Consider the following 19,586-nt stretch of genomic DNA (forward strand, 5'->3'; position numbering starts at 1 on the left):
TGTGTGAATTCTGCAACAGTGTTTGGAAGATCTTTCTGATCACTGTTTCATTTCCGTTAAAGAAAGAATGCAACATGTGTTTGGCTGTTATATCAGCAAAAGGTAGCTACTTTGATCAATCAAAAATTTGAATAAAGTTTTATACACTTAATGATTCCTTGACTTATTTTATTTGCTATTGTTTATTTCTTGTATGCCTTGATTTCATGAAACATTAAGACATTAAACTACATGCATGTCCATTAAAACTGAAAAAACTCAGGTGTTCTAATATTTTTGAAAGGTAGTTTATAACTTACATCAATGACTAATCAATGAAAAATCTACATCTATCTTGTAACATTTTTATAAAGATTTGTTTTGACACAAGCTAAACAAACAAAAGTTGACCAGTAATCAATCAAACAGAAATCTGTGAAAGTTTAAAAGACAAAACCAAAACCAAGTATCACAAAAACAGAGTTTTTTTTAATCTAAGTGTTCAATTAAAGTGGTGATTAGATGCAGATCACCAGAATTGCCAAACAGAAAAACTGGCTGCACTTTATGCCAAGAGCTGTTAAGAAATTTCAAAGAGGAAAAATGGAAATTATTTATGTATGCGATATGCTCTGTCCATTAAAGCCCCTTACATATGGAAAAGATTATGTATGGTACAGCATACATCTTATAATAATTTTATTCTTTTGTTAAATAAAGCAACAAAAACTGAGGTAGGCAAAAGGTTAAAAAAAAACGTATCTATAACATATATGGTTGCCAGACCTTTATGATCTGAAGCTGCACCCCTTCATCGGTCTGTGGGCCTTGAAAACATCCACATATTGTTTCAATTATTCTATCAATTAATTTTTTTCCTGGCGCAGTGCTGTCTGGCGCACTTCCAGTGAGGTGTCCATAAGCAATCAATTTCTGGAACACAAGAATATACAAAAATAAGAATTTAACAAAGAATGGCAAAGAATGAGTAATAACTTTTTCAATAAAATTAGGCAAAGCCATTGATGTATGAATTAAGATCCTAACCTTTATTTTCCAAAACATAGCACAAAATGTTGTTTACAAATTGAGCACATTTCTTATCTTCATCAGACACAGTGTAAGTTTAGTCAAAGAAAATACAAATATAACTATACAGTCAGATGTTAAATAGAAAGTTAAAAAAATCATTAATAGCATAAAGGATGTGCAATTACAAAACAAATCCTGGATTTTGCCATTTCTCATGCAAAAATCATTTAAATTAAAATTTACCTGCAAACAGTCTAAGGATGTATTGACTATCCGAGGGCACTTGGACTGACATGCTAATTCAAAAGGCAGGAAGTACTTGTCAGCTTCAATAAAGTTTGCTTTTGATTTCACAGGCGGCAGAGTACCAGAACCAACTTTGGTTTCACCTGGAGGAGGGCTAAATAAAATAAGAAAAAATGTTCAGTTTACAAAGTCCAAATTACACAATATAACTATAAAATTTTCACACTTCATGTAATTATTACATAAAATAGATATTAAAATAAGTTAAGTGTTTTCAATACCTTTCTGTACAACCTAAAAAAGAATCTCTGAAGTGAATATGAACAGACTAGCAACAGTACAGGAAACACCAGCCCCCAACTCAAAACATCTTCACATACATATTTAAAACAATTACAAAATTAAACATTTATACTCTATCAAAGATAATTAACTAAATACAATGTCGGTTCTGACAGAAAAACTATTCTTATTGGTTCATCATATAAATCACAGCTGTTGAAGTTATATTTACTATTTTCTTACTTAAAATGTCAACAGATTATGTACTATAATATGGCCAAACTTATGATAACTGTATATGTTATTACAGTCAATTATTGACCGATTTTAAATAAAGTTAAGGACTCCCTAACCATCTAATCATCTCTCCGATTGACCTTTCATTTTAGATTGGTTAACTGTTAAAATATATAGTGTAATGTACTCAGCTTAATTTTCTAAGTTCCCCGCTTTCACTATACCAGCTAGGTAAACACTAGGCAAATTTTATTCATTCCTCTTCTGTACCTTTTTCTGGAGATACTGGAAAGTGTCTTACTAAATATTTGAAAATGAAGCTAGAATGCAATGCCAAGACTTGGAATTATTCCACTGGGCATTTATTCCTATGACTGATTTGCTATTTTTTGGTGCCCACCACTCTCTTCCCTCACCTTGAGGGAATTACGAGAGATCTAATTCAAAATGCCTTTATTATATGGCATAAGGTTGAAAAAAAACATATTGGCTCATGCTGAAAACATCAGACATACCCCAGACTTTAACAAATATATCTTACAAATTGGAGATAAATATCCTACTTCTTTAAACCTTCTTCTATATCTTTATCGTCACATACACTGCCAGAGCAAAGTAAAAAATTGATCTTCCACCATGGCTTGGGGGATAGGTGGGTGCAGAGAAGTATGTACAGAAATAATATGAAATAAAACAGATGATGGTGCATAAATCTAAATAAAAAAAAAATAAAATAAGAGCTCAAAAAAATAGATGGCAGTTTACATGACAATAAGAAAGAATTTGTTTTGTGGTGAACAGTTTAAAATGAAAAATGTTATATTGGTCTTCAAAAATTCAATACATGAATATAGCCAACTTAAGGTATAGCACCATCTATACCATTCTTGATGTATACAATGTGCCACTGCTTTGACTTGGAATACCATCTTGTCACTTCTGCCTTATTAATGTTCCAAGCATCTATTCTATGCACGTCTTGGGACTGCCACCTACCATCAGAATTCAAATGTTTCACTACTACTATTACTATAAATATTGTGTTTCTTCCCAATATCTTCCTTTTACTGGACCTTTCTGCACTACCTCTCACTTCTATAATATACAGCAAAGATTACTCTAGGAACACTGGCTGCAAAAATAAAATCGCCTCTAACTGTATTTTTTCTTAGCTGACCTTCTCGCATTCTCCCACTGGAATTCATCTTTATTAAGCTATTGCTTTTGTCTGCTGAAGGTATCAATGGGGTGTCCAGGTCTAATACTAATAAAAAGGAATTATATAATAAATGTAGTGCAGGAACCAGGGCTGGACTTAGCTTCTGGAGAGCCCTAAGCAGCATTTCAATTTAGTACTGAAACAATTTATAAAAATCAACTTCACATAAATGCAACATATAGACCTCATGCCTACATTTGAAGTACATAAAAACCTCCCGTTAGAGCCGTTAACTTTATTGAATTAAGTAATGTCACAGTAGTGTAGTATGTACACCAACAATGTATAATAAGAATTTTCCTATCAGACTGACATAAAGATATGTTAACACAGACAGCACATAAAGTAGGGGACACAAATTTCTCAATAAAACAACCAGTTTAATTGCATCCACATGCAAAATAAAAGGAAGTGATGCTCTAGTTGATATGCACACCCTAACCAATCAATGATTTTTTACCCCAGATGGCTCAATTGGTGATTGATAAATTGGCCTCTCAAAAAAATTATTTTTTCATTATCTGTTTTTCAGTGCTTTATAGTAACTTTGTTGTAGTGTTCCTTTATTCGGGGTATTATGTCACCTGAGGAAGTGCATATGCTGTTGCTACCAGAACTTTATGTAAACAGATAGCAGCCAGGCAGACATTTGAAGAGAGAACGACCAGAATATATTCTTTCAAATTAAAGATAATGGAGTAATAAACTAAGAAAAAGGAATCTGAGGAATATTTCATTTACTATATTTATATACAGTAGGTGTGTATTTTTTTCTTTAGTGTACTAACTAGACATTCCTAATTCTTGAGGTGCAATTATAAATATAGGATACAATTCTAATCATGCAGTACTTGTTTCTTTCCAAAACGTATACTGTATGACACACACAAACAAATGATAAACACATTACAAACCTTTAAAAAAGCTACAAATCTATGAATTATTCTTAAGATGTATATCAAGAAGATACAAGGCCAACATGCTTAACAAGTTTACAAGTAAAATAGAAACTAATAAGCCTATTTAACTAAGAAGCCTATTGTTTACTAATCAGCAATTTCTAATTCTTCTTTCTTCCTGTTCTTCCTCTTTTCCCACTTCTATGTGGGGTTGATGTGCTTGATCAACCTTCTCCAAACAGCAGCAGTCCTGCACCTCCTCACCAATCAAGCCCCTTTCCTTCAGACCTTCTCTTACTTTATCCATCCAGTTCAGCTTTGGCCTCTCTCGCTTTCTCTTCACTGTACTTCCATTTTGATCACTCTTTTGCCCACATATTTATTGTTTCTCCTCATCACATGGCAATACCACTTCAACCTCCTTTGGTGTGCATTCTTAGATATCTCTCCCACTTTTGTTTTATCTCTGACTGTCTCATTTTGTATTCTGTCCTTTTTGTAACTCCACAAATCCATCTTAACAATCTAATTTCTGCCACATCTAATGTCTTCTCCTGTGCTCCCTTTACTGCTCCTGTCTCAGCTCCATACATCATTGCTGGTCTTACCATTGTCTTAAAAACTTCAGCTTTAACCTTCACCTTAATTATATGATCACATACTGCTGATATCTCCTTCCAATTGCACTCTGTAGGTTATCTCAGCATTTAGTTAACCATCTGGTCTAACACTACTCTTAGATATTTAAATGTATCCACTCTTTTTAAAAGCTCTCCTGGCAGGATAACTTCTGAATCCTGATCATCATTGACCCTAGAATTACCAGAGCCTATGATAAAACTCATAAATCCGGCCCACCTTAAATCCGTTCGCACCTCTCTGTCAGCGTCTTCTGTCCTGTAAATGTGCCGATTAAGACAAGCAGCCTGCTATTCCATCCCCCCAACATTGCAGAACTTTCACAAAGTTCTCCCAGCTCATGCCTTGTTTGATTATGTGGGAGTGAACTGCTGGACTTTAGAGTGGAAATAATAGATCATTATTTGGAACACATGCATTTCATGTGTGTTCCATTTCTACAGTAATCTGTGTAAACACATTGTTAAAACAGAAACTTTTTCATATTTTAGTAATAAATGTTACACAATGTAGGCATAAACTATAGAATGTGTGAAGCCTGAAGTTCAAAAATTAAATAAGCACTTTCACAAAAGGTTCAAGGACGATACAACAGCTTCCGTGGTGTAGCGGTAAGATTTGCTGACTTGTAATCATGAGTCCCCGGTTTGATCCCGACTGCCTCCTATATTTGCCGTTTTCAGTACTGAGCTGCTCTTATTGTTAATATTATACAGTGCACACATACATTTGGTTTGCGTCTGTAATAGACCGTGTACATTTATAGTACTGTACTTATAAAAATTATTGGTTTTTTTTCCCCACTTTTATTCTCTCAGTCACGATACAAACTACCACCCTAGGGATCTGACACTGTTAGTTTTTATTTGAAACTGGGAATAACTGTAGAAGTGAGTAGTGTTTTTTTAGGCAATGGAACTGGACATTCTCTGATCTGGAGGGATAAAAGCTGACACACAAACGCTGGTGAATCTGCCCCTTCTTCGTATCCCACCGTCACTTTATTTATTTATTTTTTATTCAGTTTTATTGAGTGTTCCTGCTCAAGCAGAATTAGTATGCACCTTATGGTTTATGATGTCAAAAAAAACAGATGTAGGTATATATGATATTTGAAATTATTCATTTTTATAACCTTTTATCAGGTCAATTCAGCGCTATACGCAATCATCAAATTCAAATGCTAACAGTTCTCACACACGCAAGGACAGTCCTTCCTCTCTATGCTATGGTTTCTATTATACACCTGAAAGAAAGAGACGATATATGTGACATTTTGAAGAAATCATTTTATGACCTGAATAGTACCAATCAGAAAACATCATCTCACTAATGCAATATTATTTGAAAACGAACAGCGTCAGATCGGGTGTGAATTTACGCTGGCGCTGTTACTTAGAGTCAGATCAGGAGAGGCGGGGGGTGTGTTAGAGCGTGATTGTGATTGAGAGAATAAAACTGAAAAAAGCTCATTTTTACAAGTACCATAAATCTATACCCAATGTCCCATATATTTGTCTCTTTCTTTTTGTTCTCCTAAACCCTTCCACATGTCTGTTGGTATTTCATCCTGTCCTGCTGCCTTTCCATTTATCATTCTTTTCAGTGCCAACTTTCTCCCTCCTAATTCTTGGTACTAGACCTTCATTTGGGACTCCATCTCCAAATACTACTCCTGGATTTTCTTCATTCAAAAGCTTTAAAAAGTACATTTTCCATCTATTCTTGATGCTATTATGCTCATTTAAGACCAGCCCTTGCTGATCTTTCATCTGCTTTATCAATTCTTCTTTATCACTTCTTTTGCCAATTGAAAATGTGAGCTACTGTTCTAAACACAATTTGTATTACACTATTGAGTCTTTTGTAGTGAAAATCACTAAGTTTAGATTGGTGGCAAATCAATCAGAGCATTGCTATCAGAAATATTTGTATACCATGTGTGGAATACGGCAGAGTTCTGTTAAAGTCAACTCGTCAGCCGTTTCACATACTTGTCCATTCAATTGATTCAAAAGTCCCCTGGGAAGATTCACTAAAATAGCTATGGATTCAGCATAATAAGCACATTCAAGTAGTTTTTACACCATATTTCCAGTAATAACAATGTTTACTCAATCTATCACACAACGTTTGGGGGAGGCTAACTGTTGAAATCTTGTCCTTCCCTCAGGCTAAACATGCTAAATTGCAGCCTTATAACACCATTATTGCTATCATGGACATAAGTAACATACAATTAAAAGCTAACTTCAAGAAAGAACTATTAGGTTGCATTTTTGTAAATTTCTGGTACCAAAACCACTAGCTAACTAATGTTTTCTATAATTTGATATGTACTGTTGAGAAGTGAATGTTGAACATTTTTTGTAGTGACTCAGACTATATTATAATTTTACTTATATCCACTCAAAAAGACAAGCATTTCCTAACTATAGGCAGTAGTTTTTGGTAGGTGCAGGACTCTAAGCATTCAAGTACTGGGCAATATATCAAAGTTTTGATTTGATATTTAAGAAAAATTAATATGCAAAAACCAATTTTGTGATGTTCAGTATTTTTCACAATCAACTAGTTTTTGTGACTATGTCAACTCCTCCCGTTTTACTTGGTGGTGGTAATGAGCATAAGAAAAAAAAAAAAAAGTGAGGATCACAAAAGAAAGAGTTTTAGTATTAGTATTAGTTCTACTGTTTAGCAATATTTTGAGTTTACCTGAGATGAAGGTGTGAGCATTACAAAATCTAAGGATAAAACACATTACTGCTTATGAAGACAACATCTAGGTACATGCAGCACCTGCAACATGCTCTCACCCCTATATCAAAATAAGTTTCAATAAGCAAAATTCCACGAAATGTTAACTGTTCCATTGCATAATACATGAGCTGACAAGCAGGACGTGGAAGGAGAAAACTGCTGCAGTGAAGCATTGTATTGCAAAACACACTTTTGCCTACTTAACTCGTACCATAAAAATGTTTGTAGTTTGTCAGCAGTCAGATAACTACACTAACCATGCCTGTATGTCACTTATGGGATAATCTGAATTACTGGTCATTTTGTTTTCACTTTGGGTTTGTATTACCGGTTTAGGAAGTGAATTAAGCTTGTCACATGAGCAGCAGTAGGAAGAAAAAACTAATGACCGGTTACCAATCATGTTGCCAATCAAAGTGGGCATGTTATTAATCAATGTGATTGACAGCAAATGCTTTTGGCAGCTAACTTTCACCCAGGGTACCAAATTCAATCTAGAGGTTGGGTGTCAAAGTCAAAACCTAGAGAGCTATAGTAGCTTCAAATTTTATTCCAGCCACTTTTATTAGTTAATAACCAATTAATGCTGCTAATGAAACATACTTTTTCTTGGCTTAACTTAAACTGATGCCTTCTAAAATTCAAAACCCTTCTTTTATTTTTTCCTCAACCAGCAGCCAAAGAAAAATGATTTGATCCCATTTGCACCTGTGTGTCCATCATGCAAGATCTGTTTCAATAAAATATTTGGTTATTGATAGGCTGAGAAATATTGATCTTCTCTGATCCACAAAACCTTTTCATAGTGCTTTCAGGAAGAAAAAAAAAACAAGAGAGCAATAACAATCTCAGGGATTTTTCTCCTGGAATTTTTACACACAACTGATGCGTATATCCTTCAAATCTTCTACAGCTTAGTGATGGTTAGTATAATTTTCTATGCTGTGATGCACTGGGCTGGTAACATTACTTTAAGAAAGGCTTGTCGAATCAACAAGCTAATTAAAAGGGTAGGCTCAATTATGGAATGCACTCTATCCCCGATGGAAGTAGTAGCAAAAGAAAGAATTAGAACAAAACTGAGTGCCATTATGAAAAATGTTGCACATCCTCTCTCTGATACAGTAACACTGAAGAGTTTCAGCCACTGGATTATTCAGGAGAAGTCAGCGGTGTGATCAAAAAATATGGTGAATGTTTAAATAATAAAAAAAAATTACAGTAAAAGACACATTGCCATCAATCCTCTTCAAAATACTCCCCCTCACTTCGAACATGCTTATCCCATTGTTTTACCACTTTCTGAAGCAGCATCTTTCTTTCTTAAAAAAAAAAAATCAGAAAATTCTTCACTAGTTGAAGAGGCTCTGGTATAAGACCATCTCTGAATCTTGAGCAGTTTTATACAGATATACAATGGAATTTACACAAACTAACTAACCGCATAAAAGTCTTATATAGGTCAAGTACGTACACTGGCAGAACACTAGGCCTTGACTTAGGAGGTGAAAATGACCAGCTACATCACTAGGGCCACACTCCTATCTACACACAACATCTATATATATAATTCACTAAGGCAAGACAACCATGAAAAGCACGCCGGAAGGGGCGTGGATTCACTAAGCCCGACAAGTGAAACACCTATGGCGCACGCAGGAAGGAGCCACGCCCACCAACTCCAAGACCATTGGATACGACGACAACTCGCAGAGCCACGCCCACCAACTCGGACGCGACGACACAGAAAAAATCGCGTCATTTATGTTCGTCTGTCGTAGAGGCCACATGCAGTGCAGGTCAGGTTAATGTCATGTACCTCCGAGCTACGTTGACTGTTCATAGAGGCATGTTTCTCGCGGAGGTGAATCGCCATATGCAGCGTGTGAAACGGTTTGCGAGGGGTATCCCATGGGATCCTTAAAACAATCCTTTAAAACTGAGGTTAAACCACAATGAAGGAATCAGTCTTTAAAAACCAATAAGCCCTGTGCCTCCGTTTCATTACTGTCTCACCTGCTTCACCAATGCAGGCCCTGCAACAGTCGAGACGCTCTGTCAGCAGCTGACCTTCTCTGTGCCTGACCGGTTCACACAGAGGCAGTGCAAGAGAAAGCCGCGCCAGAGACAGACAGAGGCACACTCACAGGCAGCTGGTTGGCGGCTCTCCGTGAGTTTCTCTTGCGAGCGGACACATGACCAGGTGGTGTGTATGCTTCAAGAACGAGGCTGGACACGGCTTGCGACCGGGCACATGAGCAGGCAGTGTGTATGCTTCAAGTGCGAGGGTGGACGCGACAGGACCATCTAGGAAAAATCATGTCGCGGATGTGATTCGCTGTATGCGGCGTGTAGAACAGTTTGCGAGGGGTGTCCCTGTGTCTTTCCAGAAGTGTTCAACCATCAATAAATAATTATGTGGCGTTTGTTATGCCGCGGGTTCACTATTGTGTAGTATTTTGCTCTCTCCAGAGTTCCATCTTTTCATTCACTTACTGTTGTATTCTCACACTAACCTGTTTTAGACAACTGTGTCTTTCTAGAACTGTTTACCATTCAATAAATAATTATGCATGAGATTGAGCATGTGTCTAGGCGTGGGTAAGCCGTTGAACCCCATTCGGGCTGCAAACCGTGGAATTGCCACTAAGTGCAACTCATACGCTCCCACCGTTTTCGTCCCTACCCTTTGTACACACCCCCTCCCACACGTTGACTGTTAATAGAGGCATGTTTCTTGCAGAGGTTAATCGCTATATGCAGCGTGTAAAACTGTTTGCGAGAGGGATCCCATGGGATCATTAAAACATTCCTTTACAACTGAGGTTAAAACACAATGAAGTGAGCAGTCTTTAAAAAACGAGTTTTCGGTTACGATGCACGACCGCGTGCAGCATAGCAAAGTGTTGTACATGCTACATACAGCAATTCGCATCCGCAACAAACATGTGTCTTCTTAGATGCTCCTGCACTTTGTACACACCCCCTTCCCACCTCGCTACGCCGCACGGACGATTGTGTGTTGGTTCGTTCCGTGCATTGTTACAATGTTGCTTTTCTTGCTGATTTATTACATTACCGATTTTGCAAATGTTACATTTTCTCCCTGTACTTAAAAATTATTAAAAAACCGGCCTGATTATGCGGCGTATGGTACGCCGCGGGTTGGCTAGTTTATGATACAAGATACCAAAGGAAAACATCTCAAACACCTCAGTAGCAGACACTGGAGTACTCAGCAATCCATATCACAGCATTTAGTGTTATACCATTAGAATGTAGAACAGTTTTTACCTTGAACCATGAAGCTACTGTATTGCAGTTTTCTACTTGACCTGATCTGGTAAAGTAACTGCACTACATAAAGTACTAGCAAAATACCCGCGCTTCGCAGCGGAGAAGTAGTGTGTTAAAGAAGCAATGAAAAAGAAAAGGAAACATTTTGAAAATAACGTAAACATGATTGTCAATGTTGTGAGTGATGAGTGTTGTTGTCATATATATATATATATATATATATATATATATATATATATATATATATATATATATATATATATATATATATATACACACACATATATATACATATATACATACACACATACATACATACACACATATATATATATATATATATACATACACACACATATATAAACATATATATACATATACATACATATCTACATATATACACACACAGCTATTTCAGTTCAGTGCAATACGCTGTTTGTTAAAACGGATGACATCCGCTCTTACGTGCAAGTCTGCGTGGATATTATGAACTATCGTATTTGTTCAAGTTCTATTTAAATTTTAAATAGAAGGAATTTTTATTTAGTCGACAGAAATATCTTTGGTAGGAATGGTAAAACAGACAGGAATATTATTCCTGAATAAATCAACTCAAACCTTAAACAACTTATAATATTTTGCTCTCCATAAAAATATATCCTGTCTAAATTATACAAGTTAGAAATAAAGTAAACATTAAAAGAACAAACATTCAAATTTCTTTACTCTTATGTAATTTTATAAAAAAATAAACTTAGATTTTAAATATCCCAAAAGATTTTGCTCTCCATAAAAATATATCCTGTCAAAATTATACAAATTCAAATATGAACATGCTGCATAACAAAACCTGGAAATATAAATAAAATGTGTTCCTTTCAGCAATAACAAATCAAATCATTCAGTTGTCTTTGCTCTTATGTCATTTTAGAGCTGGACGCCTGGCATCTTTTTGGCAACAGGTTCGTTTCTGTTTGGTGTGAGGTTCTGTGTTGTGGAGATTCTCAGGATGGATTGCAGGTGCTCATCAGTGAGGCGACTCCTGTGTGCTGTTTTGTTAGTCTTTATCACTGAGAAGAGCTTCTCACACAGATATGTGCTACCAAACATGCACAAGGTTCGAGCCGCATGTAGACGGACTTTTTGTTCTTCAAAGTCACCAAAGCGCCGTGCAAACTCAGTGCGCTCAGTTTATCAGCAAAGTGCGTGTTTGGGAACACCGTAGTGACGACTTGGTTTAACATTACTTGGCAACAGGGAAAGTGGGGCAAGTGGTTGTGTCTCCCATAAAAGCAGCTTCAATTGAAATCACTTTGTGATTGTGCACGGTAAAACGTCCGCTGAAGTGTCAGATTCTTATTTAATTCTTCTGCTTTCTGTATCTTCTGCATTGCATTCAGGTCTTTCAGGTTACCCTGATGTTTTGTTTTATAGTGCCGTCTTAGATTAAATTCTGTAATTACAGCCACATTAGCTCCACAAATGAGACACACGGGTTCAGTAAACATATACTCAGCCTCCCATCGGTTTTAAAGGCTCTATTTTCAGAATCAACTTTTCTCTTCAGCATCGTGTGAGCTAGCTTCGCAATAACTTGCAGCATCATAAGGTAGACTTGATTAACGCGTAAGTGTTGGCAAGGCAGCTGAAGCGCTGCATTATGGGATCTGTAGTTTATTGTGTTACCAGCGCTTCATATACCCGGGCTTTAATAACAATAATACAGTATATAAAATGATCTCGGGCGGATATAATTACGCCGGGCGGATGTGGCCCGCGCCCTTGAGTTTGACACATATGGACTAAATAGAACTTGAAAAGATATATTTTTTCAAATGTGATCGCGCAATTCAGATAGAGTTTACGCAAGACTACAGCCTGCATGCCTCAATAAGTCATCCTCCCTCGCCTTACTTTTTACCGCTCATCTAATGAATACACTGAGTATGGCTTTACCAAAACAATCATTGATGGCGAATAAAGTATCCATTATTCGAGTATGTAGATCGGGTTATATATATATACATATATATATATATACCCGTATCGCAGCGAGAAGTAGTGTGTTAAAAAGCTAGAAAAGAAAAGGGAACATTTTAAAAATAACGTAACATGACTGTCAATATACAGTATTTGTTTTGTGAGTGTTACTGAGTGTTGCTGTCATCAAGGATTTGATTATCATTATTTCTTTCAATCAGGTTCGTATTTGTAGGATGTGTTGTGTTCAAGTTACATTCCGTGTTTGTCAATCGTTGTAAAGATGACAGGTTTCATTCATCGATTCGTTTCTTACTGCATCAATAAACAGCTCGTCTTCTTCTTTATCTGAGACCTGACACACTGCATGCACGGGTTTTTTTTACACTGTCTTCCTTTAGCGGGACATTGACTTTTTCCAACGTGTGCTTTGTTTCCGCAGTAGCTGGATTTATGAATATGCTTGTATGTATGAGACGCTTCATATTTTTGCTGCCTTTTCAATTGTGTAATTCGGTTTTGTTCAGCTCTTTGGAACTGTTGCTTTTATCTGTGCACTGCGTCAGTTCACGTGAGCCACTCGGTGTACATGCATCGAAGGTTCCCAGCTGTGCTGGTGCCATCTCGTGCTATGTCCATGGCTGTATTTAATGTTACCTTAGTCCTGGCACTTAAAACTTTCTCTCGCAGTTTCGCTGAGTTTGTGTCAAACACCACCCTGACCATCTCATCTTCCTCTCCATAAGCACAGTCCTTCACCCGTGAATATTTACCCGTGGCAGTTTGCTATTGGATTGCCGCTGACGGACGGCCTTATATGGGCAGGCACTAAATTACAAGCGCCAGCGCAGCCTGTCTATGAACTTAATTTAAAGTGTAGGTTTACATCGTGCTTTGTTTCCGAAGTAGCAGAACTCATGAATATGGTTGTATATGTCACTCGCTCGCTTCTTATTGTTTCGCTGCCTTCTCAATTATATAATGCATGTTTTCTTCAGCGCTTTTTTGAGGTCTTCCTGGTTTTCTATGTACTGCGTGATTACGTGTGAGGCGTGATGATGTCACACGAAACTCCGCCCCCACGGCGTTGAAGCTCATCTCCATTACAGTAAATGGAGAAAACTGCTTCCAGTTATGACCATTACGCGTAGAATTTCGATATAAAACCTGCCCAACTTTTGTAAGGAAGCTGTAAGGAATGAACCTGCCAAATTTCAGCCTTCCACCCACACGGGAAGTTGGAGAATTAGTGATGAGTCAGTGAGTGAGTGAGTGAGTGAGTGAGTGAGGGCTTTGCCTTTTATTAGTATAGATTTACTGTTATTCACCATTTTGCAACTCAGTTGCTCACATCTGTATCTTTACTCAGTGGATCATAATGCATGTTTCCATCTAATATATATTTTTAACCTGTGTGCTGTTTATTTACTACTAGCCACAGTATCTTTAAATGAAAGGTGATAGAATAATTTAAAAATAAATGCTATTTCTTGCCCAGTGTATAGTTTCAATTTCCTCTGTATTCGCATTATGCGAGGTTGCCTGAGAGGAGTGATGGTGCCAGCGGAAGGATTGCTGTGTTTAAAGTAAGGTGCTTTGGGACTGTGTTATACCTGTGGGGTTCACGGGGAAGACGTGCCCCACAGGGGAAGAGTGTTTGGACTGTGTTTAAGTGTTTGGGATTGTGTTGGGCCTGTGGGACACGGGGAAGACGTGCCCCATGGCTGAAGAGAAAATAAAAAGATATCTGTTCAATTTATACGTGCCTCTGTGTGAATCTGTGCCGGGTCGGCGCCTTATATAGCACCTTATTCACACTATATATATACTGAAAATGACTGTAGCACTTGCTGTTTGATTTTAACATAAACGGTTGTTGTAATACCAAGAAACACATGAGAATATAAGTATCGGTATCTTGTTTACAACTTAGTCACTGAACCTGCAGCTATGGCATCTTATCCTATTCCTACAGACTGGCCTGAAAATGCTGCTGGGCACTGGCAGGTGGAAAGTCATGTCTCCACATTTTGTGATCCAGTGTGTCCAAAAGTGTTATGTGAATTTATGGTCAGCAGTGAAGGCAAGCAGAGGCAGCACCTGTGCATCAGCATTAATTCCTTAGAACAGTTGTGACCACAGCAGTTGTTTACCACCTTGCACTGTCCTACTGAAGATTTGGGTTATGTTGTGTTGAAGGTGTGAAATGAGAGCTACTGACAGGTTACCTTGCTCTAGTACCAGCAATGCAGAGCCTGTCTCTTGCTGTCCTGTAACTGATCCTGGCAAATTTTTTCTGCTGGAAGATGCAGCAGCAGTATGTGTGGTGAATGTGGAAAAAAATCCTTAGATGGAGAAGTCAGATGTGTTGGTCCTGCTCTGGTAGAGCAAGTTGAAGTTAAACAAGATTTTGCACAATCATCTGCTCAGTTGGTATGCTGAAACCCTGCCTGCAGTCAAGACATAGTGGAGCACCTTAATCCATAACAAGCCAATGGTCCTCTCCTTTACTTCTGTTGACATCTGAGACATTGTGGAATGCACATGAATTAGATAGTCTTTGTCTGGTTGTGACAGAAACTTTAACATATGCATCCATTTTTCAGATTGCTAAACAAAACTCATAAGCATTTGTGAAAGTACACAAGCTATATTATTGCATTTCTTTTCACCATCAACCTATCTCTCTATCTATCGATATGCCAGCAGACAGCTTCATCCAGCAAACCTGAAGCATCATGCTAAACTCCTCCACTTACTTGGATTTGTCTGAAAAACTGGACACTCCCTTCAACTCACTTAGAACTAGTTCTTGTTGGCAAAGGCTATGCTTTTAAAAAACATCCGGTAAATTATCATTAATTATTTATCAAGAGCTGTTCAGGCTTGTATGAAGAAGTCTTTAGGGTGTCTTTGTACAAAGAGTTGGAGAGCAAAGTTGATGTTGGACCTTTTCAAGTACAGGTTGCAAGTGCATAGACAATGGAATGGAAGATCACTGGGAAGACGCAATTAGACAAAAAGTGTATCTAACTTTGTAAGATGCAAACTATTGTATTTTAATTAAAAAATATTAGAAGTGTGCCACCAAGAGATTTAAACACAAATACAAAATCCAGCAAGATTCCAAAGCATGGACCAAATATATTCAAAATCAGAATGGATTTGATAGGCTGCTTTAACAGAGATGTGCTCCACAGTCAGCTAATAGGACTGCATTTCACTTAATATGGACTTGAAGTACAGAATTACTTCTGGTTGCACTCTGTACCACTAAAATAATTTGCAGTGCTAACAAATTACTACTACAAGCCCTTTACAGAAAAAGGAGAAGGTAAAAAGTAATTAAAGTGCAGTGCAAGTGAAGACCATGATTAAATATAATACATCTTTAAAATTTTTCACCAGCACTCCCTTTCACAAGCACAAATCACATAAAGTCTGCTTCTCAGACTCCCATTATTTTCTAGACGTCTTCCTTGTCTCCTGTTCAGATTTATACTCTGTCTTTGAAGGTGACTCTCTCAGTGTGCACCTTTATTCCTCATTGTATGTTTCACGCTTGTGCATCCTCTTTTTTCATGTCACCAAAGTCAAACTGACCAATCAGATTGCTCCTAGGGACTGGACACACAGACTTCAGTGTTTTATTATATAGTAGATATGGTATTTATAGAACTGGTATATACTTATTGTATACTCAATGCTATTGTTTATTTTCAATACTGTGCTTTCTTATCTGTGTCAGATGAAGTATGTTGTATTAGAGGCTAACAGGGTCAATACTGTCACATATAAAGAGCACAGTGAATAGTCTCTGTCTTAGGTGGCTGTTAGTTTGACATATAATGCTTAAAACAATGAGGGGTAATTAAAAATATTCAGGCTACTTTTAATAAAATACTGCTGCACCTGTAAAGGAGAAAAAAGTAGACAAACTGTGCAGACACTGAGTTGAGACTGTGTCAATCCTGAAGTTCTAGGTGAGTCCATAGGTGTTGACTGACTTTTTATTCTGAACATTGTTACTTCCAAACAATTTTGGACACTTCCAGAATAATACAAGTCCACCAGTGACCTGTCCACCTCTTGACCGCTTTATTACTTTACTTGGAGTTCTCTCTCTGTTGCGGTCTTACTAACTGGCATTTCTCCTGATCTAAAACTATTCTGTCTGTGTCTGTTTGGTAGCACATCACAATACGTTTGCACCGTAGAACTCCAACTGTGCTTTCCAAGCAGGACCCATGCAACAGACACTAAAGAATCATAATTTGCAGAAGCACAAGTGTGGTGGAAGAAAAGTAAAAATAAATAAATAAATAATAATAATGTAATGAAGTATGCTGCTTGTGTGTGTGAATCATGTGGATTTCAGCTCCTTTTTGGGCTGCTTTTATGGCTTGCTGTCCCAAGACGGACCTCTGCAACCAGCCATCAGTATTAGACTGAACAAAAGACTGTGGTGTAGATGTTCAGGATTTTGGTGGATCTTATACTTGAATAATAGTTGCTTGAGGACTGCTAGGGTTAAAAATAGCACATACAAATATACATGCAAGTTCAGATTTATTCATATATTTGCTTATTTTTCATTTGAATATTCAGACCTTATTTTTGGCTAGATTGACAGCCCTAATTCACATCCATATTTTCAATACATCTGAATATGTATTACTGAAACAGCACTGAAAAAGTCTCTGAACTCTGCATGCCACTATCTACCATGACAGGGTTTGTATATAGAGCAGTCTTCTTTTCAAACATAAACTACTCGGTGGATCCACATGTTAACTTAGGTCAACTCTACTCTTTTAGCTAGAGCATACATCTAGGTTTTGCTACATGAATGTCAAAACTGCTAAGTATAGGAATTATAAATTCTGAAAGCAAATTATATTTAATGTAGAAGCGACATTTTATACCTGATTCAGCAGATAAACACGTACTTCAAACTATGAATTATTCCCCATAATCCAAACAGTTGAATATGTAGAAATTGCTGCAGAAAAAAAGAACCCTAATGACAGGCTAAACATGTTATGCGCAGGCTTATTAAACCTACTTTTGCTACTCACAAATACTTTGTTCTGGGTGCTGTCGGAGAGAAGAACATACAATTTATTGCCTATCTTCCTTTTAATGTACTATAAACTGAGAAACTGACAGTCATTATGCATTTCAGAAATGGAAGCTGCAATAAAGCACAAAACAGTAGAAAGTATAAATCAAGTCCTTTACATGAAAATGAACTTTGAATGATCCTCCCCGCCCCAGGTTAACTAATGAACATTTATCAGTGTTAAATACGAAAACAAATACATTTTTCTAAATATCAGTACAGAATACATAAAAAAATGACTGACCTTATTATGAAAACAACATATTATAACACATTAGCTTCACAGCTACAGGAGAGCCCTAAACTGGCAGTTCATCTTCTTTCAGCTGCTCCCATTAAGGGTTGATACAGTGCATCTTCTTTTTCCATGTCTTCCTGTCCTCTGTGGGAGGGGTGGTCTGAGGCTAGGGGCTAGTGGCAATAGGAAGGTTGCCGGTTCGAATCCCGTAAACGGCAAACGTGACTATACTTCGTTAACCTGCAACTGCTCCATCCTGAGTATGAAATTAATCTGCATCCAGCCCTGCACATAGGCCCTACAATCTGCAGGGAAAAAACCTGGGGGTTGGTGGCAGAATTGGCACTCCAGCCACCATACAAAACCTCACATTGGTTCCAGTCTATCTGAACTAGAGTGTGCCAAGGTGTCACCCATTGCACGGCTGCATTCAGGTCCTAATCTGGGATCCTGAGTTGGTTTGTCAGGTGGTGGGTGCAGCAATGTGCTGTATCAGCGCATGCTTCTAACCTCTCCTGTCCTCTGCATCTTGATCTGTCACACTAATCATATGCATGTCCTCTCTCACCACGTCCATAAAACTTCTTAGGCCTTCCTCTCTTCCTCTTGCCTGGCAGCTCTGTCCTTAGCATCCTTTTTACACTATACCCAGCATCTCTCCTCTGCACATCTCCAAACCAACGCAATCTTGCCTCTCTGATGTTGTCTGCAAGCCATCCAACCTGAGCTGACTACCATCCTGTAGACCTTCCCTTTCTCTTTTGCTCATATGCGTCTGTCACAAATTACTCCTGACACTCTTCTCCATCCATTTCACCCTGCTTTCACTCTTTTTCACCTCTCTTCCACAATCCTCATTACTCTGTACTGTTGATCCCAAGTATTTAAACTAATTCATCTTCGCCAGCTCTACTCCCTGCATTCTCACCATTCCACTGACATCCCTCTCATTTACACACACATAATGTGAGTTGTTCCTACTGACCTTCATTCTTCTCCTCTCTGGAGCATATCTACACCTCTCCAGGGTCTGCTCAACCTGCTCCCTACTCTAACTGCAGATCACAAGGTCATCAACAAACATCATAGTCCACGGGGCCAATCCCTGATGTAATACCACCTCCACGTTGAATGTATCCATCACTCCTACTGCAGACCTCACCATTGTCACATTTCCCTCGTACATATCCTGTACGACTCTTACATACTTCTCTGCCATTCCCGACTTCCTCATACAATACCACTACTCCTCTCTTGGCTCCTGTTATATGCTTTCCCAAGTCCACAAACACGCAATGCAACTCCTTCTGGCCTTCTCTATACTCAATCAACACCCTCAGAGCAAATATCTGTGGTGCTCTGTCCAGGCAAGAAACCATACTGCTGCTCACTAATCATAACCTCCCTTCTTAACCAAGCATCCACTACTCTTTCTCATAACTTCATGCTGTGGCTCATTAATTTTACCTCTCTGTAGTTAATACAGCGCCACACATCCTCCTAATCCTTAAAACATCTGTACCAGTATACTTCTTCCCCACTCCTCAGGCATCCCCTCACTTTCCAAATTCAATTTAAAAATCTGGTTAAAAACTCCACTGCTATCTCTCCTAAACATGTCCATGCTTCCACAGGTATGTCATCTGGACCAACTGG

The 19,586-nt window shown here is 37.8% G+C and overlaps 1 protein-coding gene across 2 annotated transcripts in view; it reads right to left on the bottom strand.

The window, feature by feature from the left end:
* Positions 1 to 19,586, bottom strand: part of arfgef1 (ADP-ribosylation factor guanine nucleotide-exchange factor 1 (brefeldin A-inhibited)) — a 216,419-nt gene that overhangs the window by 88,527 nt on the left and 108,306 nt on the right. For both annotated transcript variants that reach the window (XM_039754611.1, XM_039754610.1), the window contains exons 3-4: positions 1,255 to 1,411; positions 766 to 912 (exon numbers count right to left, since the gene is read on the bottom strand). In XM_039754611.1, coding sequence (XP_039610545.1) covers positions 766 to 912; positions 1,255 to 1,411 — 304 coding nt within the window. The remainder of the gene's footprint in view (positions 1 to 765; positions 913 to 1,254; positions 1,412 to 19,586) is intronic.

This window comes from Polypterus senegalus, chromosome 5, assembly GCF_016835505.1.
Source record: "Polypterus senegalus isolate Bchr_013 chromosome 5, ASM1683550v1, whole genome shotgun sequence".
Taxonomy (NCBI): Eukaryota; Metazoa; Chordata; class Cladistia; order Polypteriformes; family Polypteridae; genus Polypterus; species Polypterus senegalus.